The following is a 27,757-nucleotide window of genomic DNA, read 5'->3' on the forward strand; positions in this document are numbered from 1 at the left end:
TGGGATCTGGCCTGAGGGCAACGTTATATTATTGTTCCACACTATGCTAGTGGAATCAAGGGTTAATAACAGCGACGTGGTCTAGAGGTCAAAACAGGCAATAACCATATTAACAAACAAGTATACAATTACAATGTGTCCTAAGCAAGATAAAGTCTCATTGGGACTATCACATTAAAGAAATAGGTGTTCTGGATGTTGGATCTCTGTAATATGACAAGGTAGATACCAAAGAAAGAAAAATACAACTGATTATCCAGAAGGTGCTATTTTTCTCACACACTATCTATTTTCTCCACTGCATCGGTAAAATACAGCATGCAAAGGAGGACAGAAATTAATCTGGTCACATTCCTTACTCATGCTATTCCACATTGCCAGACAAATATGAAATAAAATAATGTCTGAGTCTGAAAATGCAGTGTAGGGTGGAGCACGTGTAACAGTGAGAAATTCTTCACAAATTTAGCTAACAGGGAACTCATTTAATCCTTAAAACAACTCTATGAAATAAGTCCTGTCAGGATCTTCCTTTAATAAAGGAGAAAACTGAGGTGCATAGAGACGAAAGCACTTGCTCTAACTGGTAGAGTCTGGTTTATGACAGTCAGTCTGTCTGCTACATCTGTCTTAGCCTCTGCAGAGACTGCTTCTTGTTTAAACCTCATAGTACTGTTGTACCACGGGCACCTTTCCTTGGATTATGACAATTGCCTCTTAATTGCTTATCCCAATCCACTTGTGTCCTTTGCAGTCTGCTGTTCATCTAGCATGAGAGCAGTTTCTAAGAAAATATTTCAGACACTGTAACTTCTTTTCTTCAAACCCAACAATGGGCTTGCATTTGCTTCCAGTAAAATCCAAACACTCAACAATAGTTGCAAAGCTCCACACTTTACCAAACACATCTTGTTCCACTCACCTTCCTGCCTTCTGAACTCTAGACACTGGTCCAGCCTCCATTGGTAGAAAACGCTGCTCTCCTACCTCAGTGCCATCCCACACTTTAGAACACATTCTTTATCTCTTTCCCATTGCAAAATGCTCATCCTATATTTCAGAAAGCCTGCCCTTGATACTCTTGGACCTTGGAACTCCCTTGACAACTCTTTATATTACTTATTACACATTGTAATTATATACTTGTTTGTTAACATGTTTATTGCCTGTTTTGACCTCTAGACCACATCTCTGTTATTAAGCCTTGCTATCTCTAGGGACAAAAAGAAATTTGCTATCTCTAGGGACAAAAAGAAATTTGCTATCTCTAGGGACAAAAAGAAATTTGCCCCAGTTTTGACATCTAATAAGTAGCAGAGCTTGAATTCGATGCTGGTATTCTGACTGAAAGTCTAATTCAGCATGACACATTTAAGAGGAATATAGATAAATTTGAGCTTCTTCCAGGGAGAGTGACCAGAGTGGTTAAGGAAATCAAAGCTGTTCCGTATGAGAAAGGGATACATAGTACAGCTTGGCAGAGGAAAATGCAGGGGCTGGGGATGAGAGCTGCCTGTGAGGATCTGAAGAGAGGGTTAGGTTTACTCTGCTGAGATCCAAATTTTTCAATTCTGAATGATGTAACTACAGAGAGAATTTCATCTCCAATATAATAAAGCACTTTCAAATTGTCAGAACCAAAAAGGGAACAGATTTCCTTGGGATGTAACAAGTCGCTTATCCCTGGAGGGGAAAAAGCCCTCTATACTGGCAAAATATGAGAGGTGGCACTAGAACCTGTACATGGCCCCTTCTTGCCCTGGGTAAAGATGAGTCCTGGAGCTACGAGAAAAAAAAAAAAGACGGAATATTTTCTTTATAATGGAACATATGTTCCCAAGCTAAAATTGTTATATTTCACTGATTGCCACTTGCAATTACTTTGACTGCTTTTCTGATTCCAGTTGTAAAACTGATCCTCTCAAAAAAGTAATGAAAGTCAGATGGGAACTACTGGGCTCCGAGATGAACACATGGATATGGAATACCACCAGCATTAGTGAAAAGCCTTTTGAGTAAAAACTGAAATGCACGGTTGGTTGTAACATTATTCATCTATTACAGCTACTCAAGAAGCAGTTGGGGTCTGGCAGCCCTTTGTTGATAAAGATCCTATTCCTCCAGACACCAAATTACTGTAGATTCAAAAGACAGTTTAAATGAAGTCCTCAGGTTACGGCCACTGGGAAGCACACACAACCTCATGTCCACAGGATTTGGTTATGAGCCAACAATGAATCTGTTTTATAATACAGGAAAAGCCCATTTGCAAAATTTTAATTTAACAGTTAACAACATTAAAGAATTGATTTGAAAAAAAAAGGATCTGGCTAAAGGCATCCCTCAGCTACCAATATACAGAAAAGTTTTTTCTAAGGAAGTTCAAAATAGAGAAATCTGGGTTAATGACTCAGAAAATGCATCAGCCAGGCACTGTGCCATTTCCCCCTTATCAAGGATAACAATTAATCTGAATAATGTGTCAGAAGACAGAGGAGATGGACAAGAGAGTCACATCTAAAGGAAGGGAATCAGCCCCGCCCAACATTCTTATATAAATTTTAATCATTTATTAGGTAATGAATTGTTTTTTTGACATACTGTTTAAGTTCGAATAACAAATTATGATTATTTTTTAGTGGGGGTGGGTTGCTACTTAATAATGCTTGCACTTCCCAGGAATAAAAATACAAAAAATCTGCCTGAAAAATACTAGGCACTTGGGATCTGTACTGTATCACCAAATGCTTTAAGAATTTGGGGCCTGGTATTTTGAAAAGAAAGTTAAAAGGAAAAATTCAATACCTAGTAGAGTTAATTATTAGGCTAATGTTTATATCTTGAAGATAATGCTGAGGTTCCTTTTCTGTTTTGACACTCATCTGTAAGTAGGTACTACCTGGAATGCACACCTCCTTCCTAGAAAAATCCCTTCACATAGTCCAGCAGAAAGACATTCCAGGTCAGTCCTCTCCCATACCACCTTTACAAGATGGGGATGTGAGAGTTGGCTATGTTCTACAGAAGCACTAGGATCTAATGTGTCCATACTTCATAAAACCCAAACAACAAGCTGTATAGAAAGATGAATGAGAAAAGATTTTAGGAAGGGTGGTTGGTTTGCCCTTTTAAAAACATTAACCCCAGACTGGAAACTAAAGTTGAACAGAACTGTGTTTCAAGTAGATGAGATCTCAGTTTTCAGTGTGACATATTTAGAAAGATTTTTCCACCAGTCCTGTGAGAAAAACAACATGGTGGCTTTCCAAGTGTTTTGGTGCCATGAAATGCCTCTTCAGTAGCTTGTGATTGCAATGTTTCTGCTGGGAGGCTGAATCTACAAAATCCTTTCACTTTTTTTGGGGTGACCTTCTACAAGTAATGCACATTTGTTTATTTAATTTTCAATTCCCTGCCTTATCCAGAAGATGATTTGCATCTGCTAATGCTACACTAATCAGAGTGCACTACTAATCCAAGAGAAGTGTGTGAGCATTAATTGAATTCCTCTGGGGCTATGATGGATGGAAATCTAACTTAACATGCGGTACTGAAAGAATATAGAATTACTATAAATTAGCTGATTGCTTTTAATTTTTGGAGTCAAGGAGACCTTTGTCTAATACTATGATAATAATGGTGTTAGTTACTTTTTTTTCTTTTTTTTTGTGGGGGTTGCTTATTAAAACAATGAAAGCATAACAAAGATGTCTGCCTTTAGCTCATCATAAGCACATACCTTAGGCCTGGCCCTGCTGTAGGTACCGTCTTTCTTGGAGTCAGTTGGTCCTAATCTTTGTTTAAGAACAGCTTACTACCTTTATGAAAGTACGTTTCATGATTTCCCATGAACTCTTTTATGTGTACTCTCCACTTACCAACAGCCATGTAAACAGGTCCAACACCCATAATTATCATTCTAATCTTGTACATGAGAAAACTGAGGCTAGATCTTGAATTCATATTGTACCTATATGCCCCTTTTCTGTGTTATAGTGTGTTTCATCTGGTAATGGACTGTTCTTTCTTGTGGTGCATACAAATATTGCTTACATGCATTATACTGGGTTTTGTGTTTGGGGCAAAGAAAACTTGGAGCTATAAAACAAAAGCCTTTAAGACCAACAGAGATTTTGATGAGGTGAGCATTTGGTCCTTCATGCAGAGCAAGACACAGCAACAGCTACTCAAACAGAATTAGGACAGTTTTAGGCTCTCATTTCATTTGCTAGGAATTGCTGGTTATAGCTTTCAGTGAAAAGTAAGTCTAGGCATGGACTTTGGGCTCTGCTGTTCTTTTAATTGTTTGCAAAGCTTTGGAAACGTATCATGAATTCAACATGCAAGGACAATGCTATTTTTTTTTCACCTAAGCAAAGAATTAATAGAACAGGGCTTCATGATATTGGTCCCACATGTGTTTGAATATTAACAGAAGGAGAGAAATCCTTGGAAAGACAAAGCTACTCTGAAAGAATATTCGTGATGAATAAATAATTCATGCTGAAGAATGCTTTAAAACCTTGAAAGCATGTTGAACTGCCAAAGAATATATTATCTGAGCTGTTTTGTCATGAGTGGGTTAAAATTTTTTTTTTTCCTGTTAACTTGAGGAGGACTAATTGGGTCATATGGGTCTATTAAAATAAAACAAAAAACAAGGGGCACCTCAGTGGCTCATTTGGTTAAGCATCTGACTCTTGATTTCAGCTAAGGTCGTGATCTCAGGGGTATGAGATCGAGCCCTATGTCAGGCTCTGTGCTGGGCGTAAAGCCTGCTTAAGATTCTCTCTCTCCCTCTACTTCTTCCCCCGCCACCCAAAATAAAACAACACAACACAAAACAAAACAAAACAAAAACCTAAACAAAAAACCAAAAAACCAACTTGCCTCGCTCTCAATTTTTCTGTCAGGAGATAATTTGATTTGAAAAGATTTCTCTTGTTGAACGGTGTTCATAATTATAAAAGTTTTATAATAAGCCCTTATGCCCTGATGTTACATGAAAAAACAAGACCCCAAAAAGTACAGGAATTATTTTATTAATATGAAAGTAAATAATTATATTGGGTATGTGAGTGCTTCTGTATCACTCCATTCTGTAGGAAAAGTCACAATGTGCATTTTAAAGTCCTGAAACTATACTAAGCACTTGCTAAAACTTTAGAGAAATTGGCCAGGAACCTGGGACTCCTATCTAGGGCTGCTGGTAGTTTGCTCTTTGACATTTGGGCAGTTGTTCAACTTGTCCAGACCTCTGATTGCTTATCTGCTAAACAAGGAGTGTTGGACAAACTGATTCCCTCAAGTCCTTTTGAGTTCTGAAATAAGAGGCCTCTCTGTGGTATTCCAAACCTTCTTGGATTCAGAAATCTCTGTGAAGTTATTTTAAGATAGAGGCTTTGTGTCTCTCAGATTAGGCAGGAACATGCTCTGATGCTCTTTCAAGCTGATTCCTATTGCTTCTATCTCTTATGTGCTGAGATGAGATTTTTTGTTGTGACTGATACTTCAAATCTTGATTAGAAGGTGGTGGGGTGAAAACCAAACAAATTCAGAAAAAGAGGGGGGTGGGACTAGACTGGTAGGCAGTCTATTCATGGGAAGAAGTTGTCCCTAGATTGTGGAGGTGAGAATGAAGAAGAGGCAGCATTACAGGGAAGGCAGAACCCCTTCCCTGCTCCAGCAGACACACAGCTGCTGTACCACAGAGCTGGAGATGGACCTTCAGCTGAGTGGCTGACTCTGTCCTGACTCACAGCATGGTACCAAAACCCAGGTACTCTTATTTCTTTTCACTACTACAAATCCTTAGTGAAGTCTGTGTCCAAAAAAAAGAATCTTTTTTAGTAAACCAGTTTATTTCCTGTTGTGAGATAGAAGCACTCAAGGCCCAATGGAGCACAGAAGCTACCTTTTTACTTAGTAAATAATGTCTCCTCCAATTCAATACATGCATACACACAAACATACACATATCCACACACACACACTGTCCCTAAGAACAATGAATTGATTAAGACCCAGATTATAGTTTTTACAACCCACAATGCAGAAAAGATGTTAACTTTATTGCTGACACTGGAAACACTAGAGAAGAGAAAATAGAAAAACAAAATCCAAAAATCATTTACTAGTAAATTGATTTAATTCCAAACAACACAGGCCTTGTTTTTCCTTCACTTGCACCATGACAGCCACCCACAGCCCAGCCACACCAGAACCAGCAAAATGAGGGATTCTCTTGGCAACACAGCAAAGAAAAGCAAATGGTTCTTGCAAAGGTACAGTGTATTACCTGACTTGGTGTCCCCAGAGGTAGCGCACATTAGCAAACTGCCTTCCATGTTTCTATGGCACATAGAAGAATTATTTTTCAAGCATGCCTTGTTCTGTGGGCTCATCACAACAATGAGTTAATGGGGGAATGGGTAATTTGCAGAGTTTGTGAAGCCAGGCTCCATCCTCTGAAGGTTCTGAGTCCTCTTCCCCTTGCTTTTCTATTCCTCAGCACTGCTGATGCTGAAGAGGCTGGGTTATGAGAGTAGTCACAGAGGAGGATGTGGGTGATTGAATTGTCATTGAATGCATTCCAGGGTTAGCTACACATATTGGGAATTATCAACACCTATGATGGAGGGGACTCATTTCTGGTTAAGGCGCACTTTGCCCTGAAATAAAGCAAACCTTGGGCCGGTACAGCATCACAGAGTTTTGGTCTATTATGCTCATATTAATAAGGATGAAATTATTATAGGGCTTTATTCAACATAGTCTGAATCAAAGGCAGAACATGGCTAAAGGAGCGCTTGTCTGTAGGAAACTCTCAGAGCTCCAGTCTCCTCACAGATCCTAAAATATGAGCAGCATTTTCATAATGTCCTTACCCAACCTGCATAAGAATCTGAGTCAATGCATTTGAAACTTCTAAAATACCAGTGGATATTAGTTATTCTTATGATCAATGTAATAGACAGTAATGAAATAAGACTACTCATTCCTAAATACTCTACTGATGAAAAGCTATTCCAAATCTGGAAGGCCCCTTTACATTTTCTATTTAAAAAAAAATAATGAAGAGTACAAAAATAACTATTTTATGACTTCCCAGCAATATACAACCTGTGATTCTATTTTAACAACAGAACCACAGCACAGATGATGTAGGTTTCTCTAAGCCTGAGCAATGAAGTGTAGATTCATTAGCCTAATCTTCAGACCTGTACAATAAAAATGAAAGAAAAAATCCCCAACAACTAGACTAAAGACAATGGAGATAAAAATAAACTCATGGACCTTTTTGATTTACTTTGTGATTGGCTTCCTGGAAACAGAGTACAGAAGAAAACCAACACAGCTGGCCATCCCTTAAATTTTTTTTCCCCTCTTTTCCAGATAAGAATCACCACAAGTATAGGCTGAGGTAGGAACTCGGGAATAACTGATCTCCACACCACTTGCTTGGCTACACGCAAGAGAAAGATGCCATTTAAAAAGCTCTAATTAGTCTTTAGGCAGGCTGCAAGCACCTTGTGAATTTGCTCCAACTTTCCAAAAGCTAAGTCCTCACTAGTTCTCTATTTAAGACAAAGTAAGCTATAAAAATTTGACCGTGCCCTGCTTCTCAAAACGAAATGCCTTTATTTAAAAAAACAAAATAAGACCACCCTGAAAATAAGAGGACTAAACTTTGTCATGCTTGTAAATAATTAACTGGAAAAGTGAAGGACTGGAAAAGTTAAAAAAAAACAAAACTGCTAAATCAGTGATTGATGTTCTGAGCAATGTGAAGAAAATAAATTCAACCAATAGTTGGATGAGGTTTAGACAAGTTTTTGTTTTTTCTAAGATGGGACATACAGTCTAACAAACTTCCTTTGCTAATAATTTAAATAGAATTTCAAGAGCAAAATAAAACAAACACCAGGTGCCCACAGATTAGTCATTAGTGTCTGGGGAGGGGAGGAGAGGAGGAGAAGGAAGACAGGAGGGCAGAGGGTGGGAGACTGAGAAAGTACAGGAACCAAGGGGGAGGAAAAGAATTATATTTATTGAACTGATGTGAGAAATAGCACATGGCAACTATTAAAGGGATTTGTTGCTGGGGAAAATAATTTAAGTTCTTTGATGTTACAGTTTCATACAGAACATTTATATTTACAAACACATAATTCACATTTTATTAGAAAATGTTCAGTAGATTGTATTAACTTATTTCCCTGTGTTTTTGTTTGTTTTGTTTTTACTTATTGAAAAAAATATCAGGTGATTCTAGAAAAAACACAATTAACTCACAGCACGGGAATGATGTGAGTGGAAGAATACGTTATCACATGCTGACAGCTGTGTGCTCCACACGGGAGCCGCTGAGCGGTGCGGTAGAGAAGCTAAGGCACGACCTACACGTGAAGCACTGTTGTGGCGGTAAAAGCTGAACCAACAATACAGGGAATACCAGTACTTTCTTCTCTTTACTTTAAAAAAAATTTTGATTTATCTTAGGGGCAAAGATTTCCTGTGAGTCGCTTTCTCATTTGAAAGGTGCTAAATTGCCCATCTCACAAATAATTGAGTTGTTGTAACATCATCTGTATTATTTACAGTGGGATTTTTTTGAATTGCTCTGATTATGCAAATCAAACAGATGATATATTTTGGATTTCCATTTAAAAGAACACATTCTCCCCCTGTTGAAATTTGTAATGCTATTATGGGTCTGGTTTCTATTTATCAAGCACCAATACATATTTTTTTTCTTCACAGAGTACTCCAACTATATGCAGCTTTCTCATTTGGATATTATTAATTTTTCCATAGATCATATACAAAAGAAATCCCATCTGAGGACAAAAGGACATAGTAATAGTAGTAACAGAATTCATAATAACAGCACTGATAATTTTCATAGTTTCCAATATTTATTACGCATTTTGTTTGTGCCAGACACTCTCCCAAAAACTTTATATGCATTAATTAATTCAATTGTCCTAATCATTCCAGGAGGCAGGCACTATTATTAATCGTATGGCACAGAAGATGAAACTGAGGCACAAACTCATCAGAAGCAAGAAGAGCCTAGGATGATTTAACAGAAAAGAAGTTCTTGAGAAGTGTATGGGCCCTTCCAAGGATGTATCCATTAAAGAGAAAAAGTGAATACCTATATTTATGTTTTGAAACTTTAAATATATTTCCTCCAAACCAGAAAAAAAAAAACTCTGTATTTCACTAAGTTTCTCTTATTAGATTAACAAGCACTAGTGTTATAGAATGCATATGACATGATGTGGGTTATTCTTTGTCATTTCTTTTTTTTTTTTTTTTGAGATATTTTTTATTTATTAAGAGAGAGAGCACAAGTGCAGGGTGGGGAGAGGGGTAGAGGAAGAGAGAGAATCTCAAGCAGACTGCCCGCTGAGTGCAAAGCTGGACTCTTGGCTCAACCTCACAACCCTGAGACCATGACCTGAGCCAAAATCAAGAGTCAGACACTTAACCAACTGAGCCAGCCAGGCACTCCTATTCTTTGTCATTTGTAAGGCTTTCATAGGTAAAACTATTTAAATCTGGCTTGGTAGAGGAGACACACACAGGCTAATAGTTCTATTTGGCATAACCCTCTAGTTTAAATGTGGGGTTTTGTTTGTTTGTTTTAGAAGAACGAATCTCTTTAATGTCCAAGATTTAATATTTATCTGATAAATATTACTCAGTATCTATGGATTTCTAGATTTAGAATCAACTTTCAGAATTTTAGGAAGAGCAGGAAGGGTCTTACACATTCTCGTTCTGCTTTCAAACAGAACAAAACACATTAAGTCAGGGGTCTTTAAATTGACAAATGACCTTAAAAAAGGCTTCTGTGTCCTTGAATTCTCTGAAATTAGTGTACAAATATATTGGGTAAGTGCCTTTTGTTTTCAAATGGGGTTTAAAATGCTCGTCAGGTTCTAAAAGGGATCTAGCTTCCCCAAAGGGTTAACTGTGCTAAGTGACACGCAGAAGTCACAGAAGACTTTAGCCTAGAATTTAGTTTCCAGTCTCCTGTCTTTTTAGTCAACGTTCTTCCTAATAGAACTTTAAAAATAATATTAAACAAACAAAAAAATCCACCTGAAAGCATTTATATGTCATTTATTCTTTGGAAAACTTCACTTTGACTAGAGTCTAAAAACACAATTGAAGACCTCTACTTCTCAAATTTCCAACATGAGTGTTTGAAAATGTATATTTCAAAATTCCTAGACAGTCTTCCCAGCCAAAAAGCCATCATTTTTGAATTAGGTATGACATATATAGGCACAGTCATTATGACTTCAAAGCTGCTATAGTTCTGAGTGGCCAATTCGAGAGAATAGCAGTCTTGAGTCTGACTGACTCATATTAGAATTTTGGCTCTGCCATTAACTACTAGCTACTAATAATAAACAAGTTACTTGATTTTTAAAAGTTTAACAGTTTCTTCATCTATAAAATTAACAATAACAACTAGCTTTTGAGGTTGTCCTGAACATTATAGATAAAATCTATTCATGATTTCATACATGATATAAGATCTGTGACATGGTGTCCAACACACCATAGGTACCCAGATAATTATATCTATTTTAACTTCTTGTCTTTGTTGTTGACATAAAAGGTAGGGTTTTAAATTTTGCTTTATATTTAGTCCCCGCCAACAATTTTTAAAAATTCCATTTGAATATGGCTTTTAAAGGAAAATGTTAATTATGATCCTACTAATAGAAATAGAATACTGACAGCAGTGAAGCGTAACTACATTTTAGGAGGAAAAAACACCTTTTTTATCTAGGACTGAAATAATTAGATTGAAGTTATACTAGTTATAAGACATTACAATAAATAATCTGCCACTAATTGATATTCCTGGGTTTATAAGAAACTGAAGATACATACAAAGATACTGAGGTAAGTAGACCACCTTTGGAATCGCTTAGAGACAGATGCACTTGACCTTACTTCTGAAACTACAGGTCTCTAATGCATTTGGATCAGTGGTGATTTCCTATATCCTGTCATTGCCTCAGATTAATTATGCCATAAGGCAATGAAATACTGAAATGCAATGTTTGTATTATCCATAGGTTAGTCCAATGATAAAATGGAGTTTTAGGCAAAATGGTAAGTCTGGGCATTTGGATTCAAGCTAGTGACTTAGTCATAGACAGATTGTCTATCAGTAGGAAAGCAGTGTGAATGAGGTGGGCCCAGGCAAGCATGAGTTGAGGAATCAGGAGAGCTCACTTCCAATTTGAGCTCTATTACTTATATATGATACAATTGTATATATATATGTATATATATATATATATATATATATATACACATATATATATATACACATATATATGTATATATATAGTAAAATACTGTAGTATGTACAGTAAATAATATAATTGATAAGAAAGCCACATAGAGCTAAGAAGTCAGGAGTGAAAGAGATTTCACTCATTCGTGGAATTTGAAAAATACAACGAATGAATAAACAAGTAAAAAGCAGAATCAGACCTATAAATACGGAGAACAAACTGGTGGTTGCCAGAGGGAAGGGGGATGGGAGGATGGGCAAAATGGGTGAAGGTGAGCAGGAGAAACAGGTTTCCAGTTATGGGATAAATAAGTCATGGGAACAAAGGGCACAAGATAAGGAATATGGTCAGTGCTATTTTAACAGCATCGTATGGGGCCAGATGGAGGCTACACTTGTGGTGAGCTCAACATAATTTACAGAGAAGTTGAACCAGTTGTATAATGCTTACGTTGTGTACTTGAAACTAATGTAGCATGGTATTCAACTATACTCAAATTAAAAAATTCCAAAAAAAAAAGTTTTCAGTTGAGGAATTGACACTCAGAGGAGATGAGGTTATGTGACTTGTAAGTGACAGGGCTGTGACCCAAACCCGGATTTCCTTGCTCTTCTTATCTTTTGGTTTATCCATTTCTTTTTTCCTACTTTAGTGAAAGTAATGAGCAACTTTGGATTCTATAAGATTAAACATATAATTAAATATTATCTTATGTACATATTAGTTTTCATTTAGTCTTTGACAATATTTAGCTTAAATTACGAAAATAAATCCTATCACCTCTCTTCCTCAGGAAGTACTGATGTCTCTTAAGGACAGCTTAAACATGGAGGGGATGCCAACAGTAACTGGACTAGTCAAAAATTTAATTGTGTTTCCATACTGCTTGCTCTATAATTCAACAATTGTAAGCATTTCTGTAGTTGGAACTCTCTTGAATTTATTCTGCATTTTCCCCAGCATAAATAAAATGGCTGTAATTTGGAAACAAGTCATGAAGTATCACTATTTTCACAGAATTCAGTAAGCACACTTGTGCTGACACACAATCCTCCATTCTTTAGTTTATGTCCCCTGCCATTGCTCAGCGGACGTAGTGTAACGGTTTTGCTCTAGGAAACAAAGATAAAGATAATACAAATCGCTGTGGCAACTTCCAGTTTTCCTTTATTGTCTGTAAGAGCACTCTGCAAAGTAAACATGAAGAGGGGCCAGCGCCACTGAGAGAACAGCAGCAAAAATGTCCAAACGAACACTTTCAACCAAAGTCTTTTAAGTTATCACCACAGGTGGAACCCCAAACAAGCATGTTAAATTTTATAAATTGTGCATGACGTCTCTTAACATGTAAATCCTCTTGAAAACTCTGGCTCTGTGTTATCAAAGCTCCCTTTATGTGAGAAGCTCCAGTTAGCGGTTCCGTGGTTCCTGTTGGCAGCATTCCTTTTCTGTCCTTAAGATATAGGATGATCGTTTACCCCCTTAAATATCTGCTGAGTAGGGCTTAGTCTAAGATAAAACGCTGTTCATGGCTGTAATCTAGATTAAAGCTCTCCATAGAGCCCATAAACTTCAATTAAATGCTTCTAACCTTTTGCATAAGACTTAAAATTGAAAGCCTTCTGGTTTCTAGGTCAGCTCTAGATTTAGGATGTATTTGTGAGCATAGAGCTATAAAAAGGCAGGTTTTAGTCTGATTCAAGTGCTTTTGCTTTTGTATTGTAAAAATAGCATACGGATGAAATGTACATAGTTTCCATCTATCATAATAAAGGGACAAGGAGGAATATTCTTTGTCCTTCGACATACTTACTGTTAAGATTGTGGAAAATAACAGGTTAAGGAAAATAATGATAAAGTGGGCAAAAGTACAGGGACATGGTAATACTGAATGACCTAATTCTGAGTGGAAACAATGCTATAATACAGCAAAGGCAGACTGACAAGTTCTCCAGCCAAGATCGTGCCAAATAGGTTCTCAATCTACATTTGTTTGATTTCTACAATTTACCTGTTTCACTAATGGAAAAAAGATTTCTCTCCTCCACTTGTGACTTGGTTTAGTTTCTTATTAACTATGGAGTTGATTTAAGAGACATGAGACAAGAAATTGCTATTTTTTTAATATATATTTTAAAGTGGGGAAAACAAAGATAAAATGTAAATGCTATATGCTAATCCTCCACATATACCAATTACAATTTTCAAACAGGACTTGAAGCAATTACGTGTCTGACACCACCCTGCTTGAAGAACTAGCACTGGTGAAATTTTGATAAACCTGATCAATTTTTTTCCCATATGGAAAAAGTTAACTCTTGAACTCCTAGTATCTTCAATAGACTCAAAAAGGAATTACAACATTTTTCAACATCAAAAGTAAAACTGATTGTGAGAATTTTACAAAATATATCTATGGTATGGGCTTGCTCAAATGCTGAAAGATAGTTCTTCCCAGAAAACTGGAAATGGATCGGTTGTGTTGTGTGCCTTCTGGGAAAGCCTCTAAGCAGTGTCTCACTTTCAAATTAATTTTGGGTACTAAATGAAGCATGCAGGACTTGTAGGACCTGGTCAGAGTTATGAGATAAAGTGGTAGTCGTCATAGATTTGGGAAGCAGAAAAAAGTGAAAGATACTTGAACGACTGTAGATGAAAATGTTTGAACTGTCAGGACCTAAAAAGGACCAGGTCTGAAGCTGGTATTATTTAATGTTTAATAAAACATCTGGAAGAGGGTAAGTGGTGAACTTTCAAGTATGAAAAGGCCACAGAGCTTTTCTAAAGGATGCCAATGAGGATGATGTGGTATGTGGCAGTTGGTGGTCCAGGTTAGCTATTATGACAGAAGGAAGGATTTAAGCGACATTGTAAACTCTTTTCTAAGGACAGAAATGTTCTACCATAGCCAAAAAAAAACCCTAACAAAATGCTGAGTGTTGAATATGAGCTCCTAATTGATTTTAATATGCCATGTGAAGGGATTTATTACTGGAAGGGGATGAATGGAAAATACTCTCTTCATGAATCCTTACAAGAAGCTAGGTATATTAGAGGTGCAATCCTCATCTTTAGGAGCAATCGTTCCCTCTGGAATGCACTCCTTTCTATAGTTGTGAGAGATAGATTAGCAAGCAGTCCACAAATTAGCTGAACCAGACATTTCCAATATGGTTAATTTTAATTAATCACCACACCATCAACTCCTAACCTTTAGACTGTCCCTAGTGGCTATCCAGGTTTATTTACAAACAAACCCCCTTACCCCCATTTGAAAATAACAGCCATTGAGCATCTTCTGACAATCACCTGTGTATTTATAACCATCAGCAACCATCAGTAAAATGGACAGCCTTGATTTGCTTCCCCTCTATAAGCATCAACTACATTATGAAGTCTTTCACCTAGAGTCGAGCCAGGAAGGTAGTGAGAGATGCTTCTATGTTATATGGTGTTGGGGATTTTGTGTGCCCATTTATAGTATATTTGTATGATAAAGAAAATATGATAACAAGCGATACCTGAATCTTAATGGACTATTTCCACAGATAGTGAAAAATCTAGCTAAACCTATATTTTCATGCACACTGTTAAACTCATGAAAATAAAAATATAAATGTCTGAATTTCCTTACCTTCTATTGCTGATAGGAGAACCCGGGAATGATCATAAGCGATTACATTTGCATATCTATTCTTTGGTTTGTTTACTTCCAAGTTTGAATGTTCCCATGTGAACTGCTGGCCAGGGTCAATTGACTTTAAAAGAAAAACAGCACACACACACACACAAAATCAATACTTGATAACACTGATTAGAGGCACTTATCACAAGTAACAAACACAATTTAAGAAGAAAAGTCTGAAGCCACACCATCAAAGATGACCCTAGCTATGAGGCTGAACACTAATATAATCAGCATAACATGAAATGATTAATCATAGTAAAAAACAGTGATAGTCACCAACATTGATTCAAAGGAAAAAAAATCAATATAGATATTCTGCGAATATTGGAAAGGCAGGGTTTTTAAAATTGTTTTACTTTCCCATTTCCTTCTCTGCACCTGTAGTTTACAAGTTATCTGGTTCAATATTCCTTCTGGTTCTGTGAATATTATTTTATCTTGATTATTCTTCCTACTCTTTTCCGTCAGGACCTAACCTCACCCTTTAAGTTTACTGGTCATTCACTAGCTTCATTGGACACAGGCTTCACCGTTCTTTCTTCACCTACAGGCTGACTTACAACTTGATGGCAACTTAAAACTGTGTCTGTTTCTTCATAACACACTACGTATGACCAGTGTCACAACACTATTTGTACAGTTCAAATACTTAAGAATAATGGTAAAGAAGGGAAGTTGCTTAAATCTAATAATCATCTTTAAATATCAATTTATGACCCAATGCAGACAGAATCTACTTGCTTTTCTTTTTATTTCCTATTTATTATTATGGTTATGTTTACAAAGTTTGCTTCTTTTTATTCTTTATTTTAAACTTTTTTCTGATTTTTAATGACTTTTCTTGATACCTTCATTCAACCCATTACTCAATAATCTAAAATAAATATTGCACAGATATAAAATAATATATACATTTTTATGGTTAAAGCAGAACCATTATTTTCAGACTGAATTCATGATTTGATTATAAAACTCTGAGGGACTTTTTAATTTCCTGCAATGTTATGGAAATCAAAACATCTTTTCTTTGATCATAGGACACTGACACTTTTTAAAGACATAATTTTATGGTATATGGAAACATGAGTTCAGTAATTACATAAACATGATTTCAAGTGATTAAAGTCAAGTTTTCAGAAATAATGATAAATTGGGTTTGTATGCAAGTAAAATTCTTTTAAAAAAGTAAAGACACTATGTTATGTTAATAGAATTTTTAGCAGTTGTTTTTGATCCTGGGCATTTATCATGCTTGAATGTGTGTATGTAGAATTGGAAAGTAAAACATATCCAACAGCTGTTACAATATTAAAGATGTGTATATTTTGTGTTTAATAGGGATAGTAAAACTCACAAGTGTAAAGAGTCAACCTATTAACCATCATGAATAGCCTCCAAACATACTAAAATTCTCAGCAGGATAGATTGCAGTCTCTAATTTACTAAGGATTATAAAACCCTTTCCTTTTCTTAACCTATGCCAATCTACATATAACTAGTCTGTCATTGAATAATATTCAGCAAAATAATTATCCATGCTTTAGAGTCTAAAGAATAATATTATACGGGGTCTTTCTAGTTTGTTCTTCCAGAGAAGCTCATCACCTCCCCTGTGGGATGTACTTCACTCCAAGTATTTGGGGAGCTGAAACATGCAGATCCCTGGGTGGAAGCCTTCAAGTCAACCTTGAACTTTCTCTACACAAAGCAGCTTTATTTGGTGAGCAAGCCCTACCTTAAATTATCTTACATCAGTCCCAAATCTACCAGCTTGCTGCCACTCCCAAAGCCAATCCTTCAGTATCTGATGTCTGCCTGAACTCTCTTTTTGAACTCTCACTCTAATGCACTCTTTATACCACGGTAGTATTTCTGAAGCTCAGCTCTGGACAGGTTAGGTTCCTGCTTAAGAACTTCCACTGGCCCTGAGCGAACTACAGCTTAGATTCTAAAGTCCTTAGCCACAGTCCTACCTACACACCTGTAGTCATCTTTGTCTCTACAAAGATGGCTCAATAAATTATGGTTCAACAGATTCCTTAAACAAATTGAACTGACGAATAAATGTTGTTGAGAAGAGTTCATAAAGAGAAATCGTGGAGTAATTCTTGCATGTAACACTGCAGTTAAAGGGCAGACTATGGAAACGGCAATGTACAGTACACTAAAACTAACACTTCAGCATTCATTATCATGTGGTTTAAGAGTAAAGTGATCCTGACATTGCAGCTACCAGTGATACTGCACTTCAGACTGAGGAGCACCGCTGAGTACATAAGCTACTTACACATTATTCTCTAAGATATCCCAAGAAGCTCCTAGGCTCACTGACGTACAGTGCTTTGGTGGAAGATATTACTTCCTCTGATGGCTCTGTTCTTCGACTAAGATCACTCACAGATGTGTAAAGTGGCATGCATTTAATTAGACTAATGAAATTGCATCTCTCAACACAGACACTGTTAACTCATGTCCATTTCCGCTCTTGCCACATATCCCCAGCCTTTTGAATGCTTGATTTGATACGTACATTTAAAAACCAGTCATGGAAATATCAGTTTTATGTCACATGTGTTAATATGTTTAGGCTTAAAGGATGACCCATGAGAAGAAGACCTATAACTAAAATGATAATTATAATAGCTGGCGGTTCATGCAGTATCCTGTTCAATTTTCACAAATGTTATGAAGTATGTATTGTTATTTTCCAGACAAGGAAATTGAAGTAAAGAAAGATTAATTCAATAAATCTTACTGAGGGCCTTCTCTGTGGCAGGCGCCGTGCGATTTGGTGGTTAAGTAATTTGCTCACACAGCTAGACTCATACATTCACCCTCAAACCCAGGTCTGTGTGATTTCAAAGTCTAGCTGATGATTAACAGCTGGTAATTACCAAGCCATGATGCCACTTATCCTGAAGGCCACTGAAAAACGAGGAAGCCCAACATGTGAAACACACTTAAACATAGCTATCCTTTATCTCGCCAGTCCGAAAGGTATCAACTGATCATCCTCTGTCATTCTGGGGCAATTCCATAAGAAATCAAGTTTTAGAAATGAGGTTGGCTTCACATGGATAATAAAACAGATGGGATGCAGCTTACGTTTATACTCGTTTTACACGGATCAAACAAACATTGATTAAATAATGCTAAACTGTCTTTGTGCAACATATACTCATCTATCTGTATCCGTCTGTCTGAACGTTTAACAATACACAGTATAGGTCATTATTTTGGAGTTTGTCAGAAAGCTGAAAGCAGTAAACTCAGTAAGGAATAACAACTACTTAAAGTAGGTAAAGTATAAGATGACCTTTTCTACTGAGAAAAGATAAAACTGGTTGAGGAAAATCAAATTTCAATTGTCCGTGTTAATGAGGCAAAGGTATCATGGATGAATAAGACCCTATTTCTCAAAACACACCTTTTTTAAAGATTTATGTATTCATTTATTTGAGAGAGAGAGAGAGAGTGCACTAGTAGGAGGGGTAGGGACAGAGAACCCTAAGCAGATGCCCCGTTGAGCACGGTGCCCAACGTGGGGCTCAATCTCACAACCCTGAGATTACGACCTGAGCCGAAACCAAGACTCAGATGCTTAACTGACGTCTTGTGTTTTTCTTAGCGCGGGTGATGGTACAGTTGTGTTCTGGTACCTCTTGCTGAGATGCTCTTAAGGAAGAACAAAATGGCCAACATTTTAGAACAACGCAGGTGTGGAGAAGTGGATTTCCACTCTAATCTCATATTTTTGGCCAACCCACCATGACCATGCATCTAGGAAGACATAAAGTTAAACAATTTGAAACAAGCACCCTTGTTCCTAGTGGATTCAATTTCTTCCTGCTGTTGGCATTTGGTTTTCTTCAGCCTGACTCTCAGATATCTCTTCTCATCCTTTCAACTCTATTTATCCAAGCAACTTTTGGTGAGATATCCCCCCCTCCCCAGAACTCAATCCCAAATTCTACCCTCAGGAGCTGGAATCCTGGCCAGGTTTTCTGTTGCTGCCCTGGAGGAAAGTTTACAAGTTGGAAATAAACCAAGCTAGATATATTCAACCCAAATTTGATTAATAGACCTTTTTTTTAATAAGCTGTATGGAATTTGTACATTGCATTGTCAACAGAATTCGTAAACAAGAATGTTAACTTCCTCATGTCTCCTTTTGTTTCAACAAGGCCCTTTAACGTACTGGATGAAGAGTATTTAGCACCTAAACTTTCCAGAGATGTCAAACAATATCGCTTTGCTTCCCTATCTGCACAAGGGGCACATGATACACTCTCCCTCCAACCCCATTCTAATACTAACAGATCTTCAACTCAATGGCTTTGCCTTACTGAGAACAGCGACGAAAAACAAAACAAAACAAACCAAAAAAGCCCTCCCTATAATTTAAAGAAGAAAGGTAAAATACTGAGTAGACAGCTGCTAATAACAAATACTTTTCATTTGTGTAGTCTTTAACCTGATGGTCTGAAAGTTCCAATTTTTTTTAACCAATTAGAACTTTGTCTTAAAATAGGTAAGTGGAAAGAAATAGGTAAGTGGAAAAACAAGCTACATATAACTGACGGATTTATAATTTTGTACAATATTGTTGATAAAAAGCCAGATTTAAAATATATTTTATATCCAATAGTTATAGTAACACTTATATAATATTTATTGTGTTTTCTTTGTGCTTTGCATATATTAACTAATTTTATCTTCACAGAGAGCCTAGAAGTACTATTATTATCACCATTCTCCAAATGAGGAAACTGAGATGCAGAGAAATAAGATAACTTTCTCAGGGTCAAATAGCTAGTAAGCTCTGTTGGGGGCCCAGGAATTCTGGACCCCAGTCTGAGTGCCTGGCTGCCACATTATGCTTCTTCTCTGGCCAAGTTTTAGAAGATTTCTTGATTGTTTTACGTAGGTCTTTCCATTACTTTCTTGAAACACAACAAGAGGTTTGGAAACAAAATCTCTATGGTGCTTCTAATTTATATTTATACTTCTGAACTCAAAACATGGGAGTGCTCATAAATTTGCACATCACATTACAGTCGCTGGGTAAAATTGCAACCAGGGAGTGACCTTTTTGGATAAAGCTGAAGTCATTGACTTAAAGCAAAGTCCTTTCAATATGGTTCTGCAAAATTTCAACTTCTCTACCAAGAAGAAAAATATGATTCACATGTGCAAATACTAGTTGTTCTGTGTCCCTCTTCTCCTCACTCCACCAAGAGAAAAACCTCAAACTATTCCCTTTAGAAACTCATCAAAGAGAAACCACAAAAAAGCTATATCCTGTTTTTGTGTGTTTTAAAACATCTAACAAAAATTTAATTATAAAGAAGGAATAGACCAGCTACTTGACTAGGCAAACTATGGGTCAGACTAACCATCCTTTTTACTGGGAATTGAACTTTCAATGACCTTAACCTCCAGAGAAATACTATAGGAACTCCACAGAGTTCCTAATCAGTAGGCTCATTTAGTCCTTAGTGTGGTTTGCACCCACATACTTCCAAGCCCTTTTTGAGGTTTAGAAGAGCAATTTGCCATTGACTGTATTTCTGTAATGAAGCCTTTTTAAATTCTCATTCATTCATACTCTCTCTCCAAGATTGAAAATGGTAAATTAATATGTATCCATTTGAAAAAGACCCACGTTTGCGTAGTTGAGAAGGGCTATATTTTGCACAATTAGCAAAGGCCTGCAATTGGCATAATGAGCACTTTCTTCAAAGAGAAGAACATGCGTTCAGTTGAACCCAATGATGCTTTACGAAGTGGAATGTGAGGAAGGAGTGGAAAGTATGATCATCAGCAGAGTCTGCGGGTCAGAGCCTCTGCGTCCCAGGTGCTGGCTTTCTCTTTGCCCATGCTTAGCTCTGGCAGTCTGCTCTGTTCCCTTCTTCTATTAATTTCTTCCCGGTGTCAGGTTGGTGCCCTCATCTTCTCTCTTCTCCTTTATCCAATCAGTTATCAAAACTTCCTAAGTCTTTTCCTATAAAATCATCTCTGATCTAGGCCACAATTAGAATCTGAAGGACTGAAATAGGGACTTCTCAAGACTCTCAGTGTTGACTAATGAATGCATATGGGAGTTCTCCATCTTTAAGTGGAAAGATGAACAATTTATAAGTCTACAACGCTTGCAAAGGCATTAAAATATTTCAATCAGTTATTTTTATAGACAATTAACTTTTTCCTTCAAATAAGTGACAAAATTGTATCAACTTATCTGTTGTCTAGTGGTTTGATTTACAATCCCAATTATAACATATTATATAACAAATACTTATGGAGAAGTACCTGAAGTAATAATTTATTTACATTAGAATTGATATGTAGAGAAGGAAAAAGGAGACGCTATACTCACCGTAAACCATTCAGCCATATGAGATGAGTAAATATTTGAGGCAACTAGTTGATGAACGTTTTTTTTTTTTTTGTAAATTATATCTTGGCACTAAGGATGAGCTAGCTTATTTTCTTTGAGAATTACATTTACTCCTAGAAGTATATTTAACTTTGTCCTAATTTACCATAAATTCAAAATGACAAAAAAACAATAATGCAACAACAACAACAACAACAAACACCAGATTCCTTTTCAATTCAGCAGGACGATGCTATGTGATCTCTAGAATGCAGATAAGCTATTTTACTACTTTCTATGTGTGACTAGAAAAAAACTATTTTGACAGATCTTTTCAAACGAGAGTTCAGAAGAGAACATACAACTTTAAGATCTGAAGATTTAAAAGGCCATGTTTTTTATTATACACTCCTTTTTAATGTGCCTTAACATTTTCCTAGATAGTATTGAATGCAGAAAAGAAAAATTCCTAGTTCCCAAAGGCAATGTTCTAGAAGAATGACAGCAGTGATACCTTTCATCCTAATATTTTAGTTTTTCATTATTTATCTCCTATATCAAATTAAAGTGCATAATAAGAAAGCAATAGACAGAATTATAGTTGATGTTCCTAAAGACTAGAGCTTCATGGAAAATCATTTTTACAAATATAATTCTCAGACTAGGATTTCTGATGTTATTTGGAAAAGCAAAAAGAATTAAAAATTTTCCAGTTTGGGGCAAGAAAATGTTATTAAAATTTTATTAAACTGCTCTGATTAGAGAGATAAAGTTGATTGAATTGATAGAAAGTAATTACAGTATTTATAAACAGAACTGTGTATAGGTAACAAATAAAATTATCTATTGATTGCAATCTATGCACAGCATTAAACTGAATAAATTCACAGTGGCATCCTTTCTTTTCTGTGAATAACAGGGCACTAGATTCTGGCACCAAATTAAGAAGACCGATGCATTAATTCCTCACCACTCTGTAAATGCTGCTACATTTGTATTGACCCAAAATTATAAAGTAAAATAATACATGTAAAACACCTGATGCAAAGTTCTCAGTGAAAGAATGGTGGATGTTTTCCTATCCTGCCTCCATCCACTGACTTGTGTGAGAATGTCCTGATTTAAGACAATCTCAGTGTCCAAGGAATGTCTGCTTTCACCCTGATGCTAAGTGGATCGATCTCCTTCGACACTGAAGCATAAAATAGACACAATTGCCCAGTTAATCTAGGCAAAGAAATCCACTTCTGCCCTCCCGTTTGCTACATAACAATATGTCCATTTATATAGTTTGGAAACTGATCTATTTTTCTGGGGCAGATAAAACCACCACCACCACCAACAGAACACAAATAACCACGTATATTTCTCAGTTTTCCATTTCATTTGAGACCTGACCATTCAGAAATACAGTGTAAAAGTAGATTGAAAAGCAAAACTAACTGGGGTGCCTGGTTAAGCATCTGACTCTTGGTTTCAGCTCAGGTCCTGATCTCAGGGTCATGAGATTGAGCCCCGTGTAAGGCTCTCCACTCAGCGTGGAGTCTGCTTAAGTTTCTCCTTCTTCCCCTCCCCCCATGCTCTCTCTCTATAATAAATAAATCTTTTAAAAAATTTAAAAAAACAATTGAAGAACTAAGAGTAGTTTTGTAATTGTTTTGTGCTTTCTATTATAACAGCATTTTATGAATAACAATATAAGGAAAATCAGGAAGATAAATCATCTTGTTTTATGAGTGTTTGATCTGTTGAATTTTAAGTGATAACATTAATTTTTCTTTATTTTCTTTATCAACTCTACAGATTTCTAACCTAATTTTAAAACACTAATCTTTCCCTCATTTTACTCTACATAGTGTATGCAGATGTACTGTAGGCTTTCAGTATTACCTTGCTATTTAATTAAAAATTTGTTTAAACTTTGTTTTCTCTCCCATATTTATTTTCAGATGGGAAGGGAAAAACAGATGAGTTTCCAAACTGAAATATGAATAAACATTCATTAATGTTCGATCAATGCCTTTCACATCTTATTTCCTGTTCAAAGAATAAAAATTTTACATCTGAAAGGAAATGAAAAAACATGACACTTCCAGCAAGTCTGTGACAGAATACAGAAAATCCCAAATAATCACTTAAAAAAATTCCCCTATGTCATTCCATCCCCAAATGTATTTAGTGTAAGGATCTGGTTGAAACACATTGAGTTTCTACCTGTGTCTTTTGGATACAGTGTGTCTTTTGGATACCTATACACTATGTATATGTGTGTAGATATACATACTAAAAACCCCTTGCTGTTAGTATCATTACTCCTTATAGATAAGGACACAGTATATTGTACTAAATATAGGCTTCGAATTAAAGAGACACGGATTGATCATTACTACTTAAACCCATGGTGTTCAAGTAGCTTAGAAAGTATTTACAACCTAAATTGTCATGTTTACTTTCTTCTATGTTACATGTGGTAAGTGAACGAGAAAGGCTAGAACAAATTAACACAATCTAGAATTTTAGAGTTTATTTCTAAACTAAAAGATTAATTTATTTTGTTAAAATGTATATTCACTTTATAATGTAAAATTAGACTATTCGAGATAAAATATATTAGAAGAATATGTGGACTTTGATAATTTTATATACTTGACCTTTGGAAAAAAAATGGAATCACTTGAGGATATCACTACAGGCGTTATAATTCATCTGATGCAGTATACTCAGTGTTTAGCATATAGTTGATTTAAAACATGTATATATAGGATGAGTGACTGAAATGCATTATAGGCAGGATATATGGCAGCAGTGACTTTTACCCCAGAGCCTTAGAAATAGTTAAATAAGTTTCCCTGCTGAACATGTGACTATTAAGTAAACATATATTGGAATAGATCACAGATATATAAAGTCTTTTTAAATAGTCAGAATGACTTCCAGGCTCATACTTGCCTGTAACCTGATTCATGGTAAGAGCCATCTTGGACTTTGGCACATTTGAAATTCTTCCTAAGTGAACAGATCTAATAGCCTTCCAACTTTTGTATACCCACTCACTATTCTGAAGTATCACATAGGGACTGCTTGCCAGGAAATAATCCTGTACACTATATTACCAAATTTTCTGGACGTACAACCTATGTGTGCATACAGTTAACCATTTTAATACAGTGGGTTTTTCCTTCATTTGGGGGGGAGGGGTGTTTGTTTTAACAAATGTGCTCCTCAGAGGACTCAAGGCCACTTGTTGGCCTTTGTGGGGAGAATGGGAGGGTCCTGAACAGATGGAAGGATAGACAGCCCAGGATTCAGCTTTGGCATAAGGTTTAAGTTGGGGGGGAGCTTATATCCCAGGTTACGCCTTTGTCCCAGTTTCATTATCAAAGCACCATCTTTCAAAGTGTCCCAATATGGGCAATAAATTATAAGGTTAGAGTAGCCTGTAACTTCCTTGTATCCATATCTATATCCTGGGTTTTAGGTGAGCTTCATGATACAGTCACATAATCATCAGAGCTAAGTGAGCGTGTAAATGTAGAAAGAGAGCAAGAGACAGACAGATACTAAGCTCACTTACAAACTACCACATGGACAGGTGGGTGGGGAAAAGTAAAGACAGCAATTTCTGCAGAACAACACCTGTCTCCATTTATCTACTCTGCTGCTGTAAGGATGAAATAAAGCCAGAATGTGACAAGGTGGTTGGCCTGACACATGGATTCACCTTGTTCAACTTTTCTATGGAGCCACACAGAAGAGAGAGAAAAGAAGAGACAGAGCATTTGACTCTTAACACACATTTACCCTATTCTCTACAAAACTAGCAATTTAGCCTGTTTGAATTTTTTTTTTTTTCCTTTTTTCTGGGGCAGGGTGGAGGCTAGAAAGAATGTGGTGGTGCAAAAGCTGGTTGGATGTATGTTCAGTTGTGGAGGAAAAGAGCAAAGTTAAGGAACTGATTTTATACACTGATAATTCTACAGATAAAATCTTTAATCTTGTGTCTAACATTTTATATTTTAAAATTATTATTGAAATATTAGGTAGAATTATGCCATAATTTCTTTCCTTTTTTTTTAACGTTCTGGAAATGGAACCATAGACTTATTCTGTTGCTTGACTATTACACAATTCAATCATCAAACATGTCTTCAAGTATAATATGTTCTAAAGTATTAGAATATATATTAATGTATCTTTTAAAAATATGCCTGCATTAACATATCTAAAGAAAAGCTAGGTCAGTCAAGACGAGACAAAGTAACTCATAAACACACAGAAAATGGAGAATCAGAAAGGAGGATGACCATGATTACCTGATCCTCTCAGAGAGATGATAGCATCCAGTCATCACAGCTTGACAGACATGGCCATTGTCATCACACACCTAATGAAAGTGAGGTGTTTGGGACCCACCTGCCTCTCAAGTTTACAAAGGTAAGGATCAGGCCCTGAGTAAAGTGACCATATCAAGGTACTTTCATGGTCTGGAGGCCTGGCCTGTTATCTCTTCACCTTCCCCATCTGACTCACCTTCATCCCACCATGCACCTTCTTCAAATTCATCATCTCCTAGGATTAGACTTTGGTCATTCTGTCAGGCACTAAATTCTGCCTAAAGGCCTTGAAAAGTGAAAGACATGTCTCTCTCCCGGACAAATGTATAGAGCAACCACTATAGAACCATGACAGTAGCGCGGGGAACAAAAGGAAATAACCTTATTATTATAGGAGACTGGTTAAATGACTTGGGATATGAAAAACCTATGAAGCTATTGAAACTGTGTATCTACTGACATAAAGACATCCACTTTTACTGTTAAAAAAGAAATTAAAATGGCATTACTAAAACATAGACCTATATTTTAATATATATACTATATTATATATATAGATATTTATAGATACATATATGAACATATATACACACTCATACATAAACCTAGATTATATATCCATGCTACCAGCACTTATCTCTGAGATGCAGAGATTGATAATGTTAAATTAATTTAGAACAATTTAAATTGATTAAATCAATAATTTCCCTTCTTTGCTTCCACACTCACTTTATATGAGTTTTTGCCCTGGCTCCTGTTGGTAGAGAGCTCCTAAACACGTCTGGTTTGGTGCTGCCCAATTTAAATCAATTTTTGCTCAAATAAACTCTTAAAATGTTTAATATGGCTCAGTTTATCTTTTTTTTAAGATTTTATTTTTTTAAGTAATCTCTACACCCAATGGGGCTCAAACTTTTACAACCCCAAGACCAAGAGTTGCATGCTCTACTGACTGAGCCAGTCAGGTGCCCCTCAGTTTACCTTTTGATAATAATTATTTTAATATTTTATACTTGTTATCTGTGTTCTTTAATTTTTCAATTTGTTAACATTGTACTACTTTCTAAAAATGAGGGCAAATGGGAACTACAGGTCACTTCCCAACTGTACATTTGACTCCCTGTCATGTTAGATGCAGAGGATGCAGACTATAGGATTCAATGCTCTGGAGGATATTTTGTGAAATCCACGTCAAGGTTTGCAACTGGCTTCTCTGGCTATCCAGAGACAAAGCTCAGTGTAGATTTATGACCAGGAAAAATACTGAAAGAGCCAACGTTAAATGAGGTTGTCTCCCTCTAACCTCATCAAAGAATGGTACTGAGAAGTAATCAGGTTAAATTACTTCTGATTTCGATGATAATGATGATGAGAATGATGAGTGCATCATCATTATGCACTGAGTCTCATGTACAGTGATCCTTAAAACAAATTTAGGTAGATACTCTTATCTCCGTACTACAAATAAACTGAGGAGTAGAAGAGTTAAGACACTTTCCACAAATCATGATGGTAGTCCATAAAGCTGTGAAACTGGGATGTGAGTCCAGACATCTCTGACTTGGAGTCTGAGCTCTTAACTACTACACATTCTAATGCACTGATATTAAATTACAACTTTAAAATTACTTTCATAAAGTTCAATTCCTTATTTCAAAACTGTGAACAGAAAGGAAAATAGATTAAAGACCAGATGTCTCTGTCAGTTTGGTTTAATGATACATTAATCCCATAGTACTTTCCACTTCCAATTTTTTTTTTTTTTGAAAATGAAAGCCAAGCTGTAATTTTCTATATGGTTAGATTTTAACATGCTTCTTATCAAAATAAAAAGAGTGGGATCTTAAGTATAATCTTTACCTTATATAATCGGGAATGATTAGGACAGGGATTTCAATCTCTCTTATTTCCACCCTCCCAACCATACCCCCTCTCCTACCCTCACTCCCACCCACACAAATTTTGCAGGAAAAGAGAGAAAGCTGATATGCATTCATTTCTTGGAACTGAATAGCCACAATGGAGC

The 27,757-nt window shown here is 36.3% G+C and overlaps 1 protein-coding gene across 13 annotated transcripts in view; it reads right to left on the bottom strand.

Moving 5' to 3' along the window:
* Positions 1-27,757, bottom strand: part of PTPRD (protein tyrosine phosphatase receptor type D) — a 502,533-nt gene that overhangs the window by 61,677 nt on the left and 413,099 nt on the right. For all 13 annotated transcript variants that reach the window (XM_057313437.1, XM_057313436.1, XM_057313441.1 and 10 more), the window contains one exon: positions 14,965-15,088. In XM_057313437.1, coding sequence (XP_057169420.1) covers positions 14,965-15,088 — 124 coding nt within the window. The remainder of the gene's footprint in view (positions 1-14,964; positions 15,089-27,757) is intronic.

The sequence above is a fragment of the Ursus arctos genome, unplaced genomic scaffold (genome assembly GCF_023065955.2).
Source record: "Ursus arctos isolate Adak ecotype North America unplaced genomic scaffold, UrsArc2.0 scaffold_18, whole genome shotgun sequence".
Lineage (NCBI taxonomy): Eukaryota > Metazoa > Chordata > Mammalia > Carnivora > Ursidae > Ursus > Ursus arctos.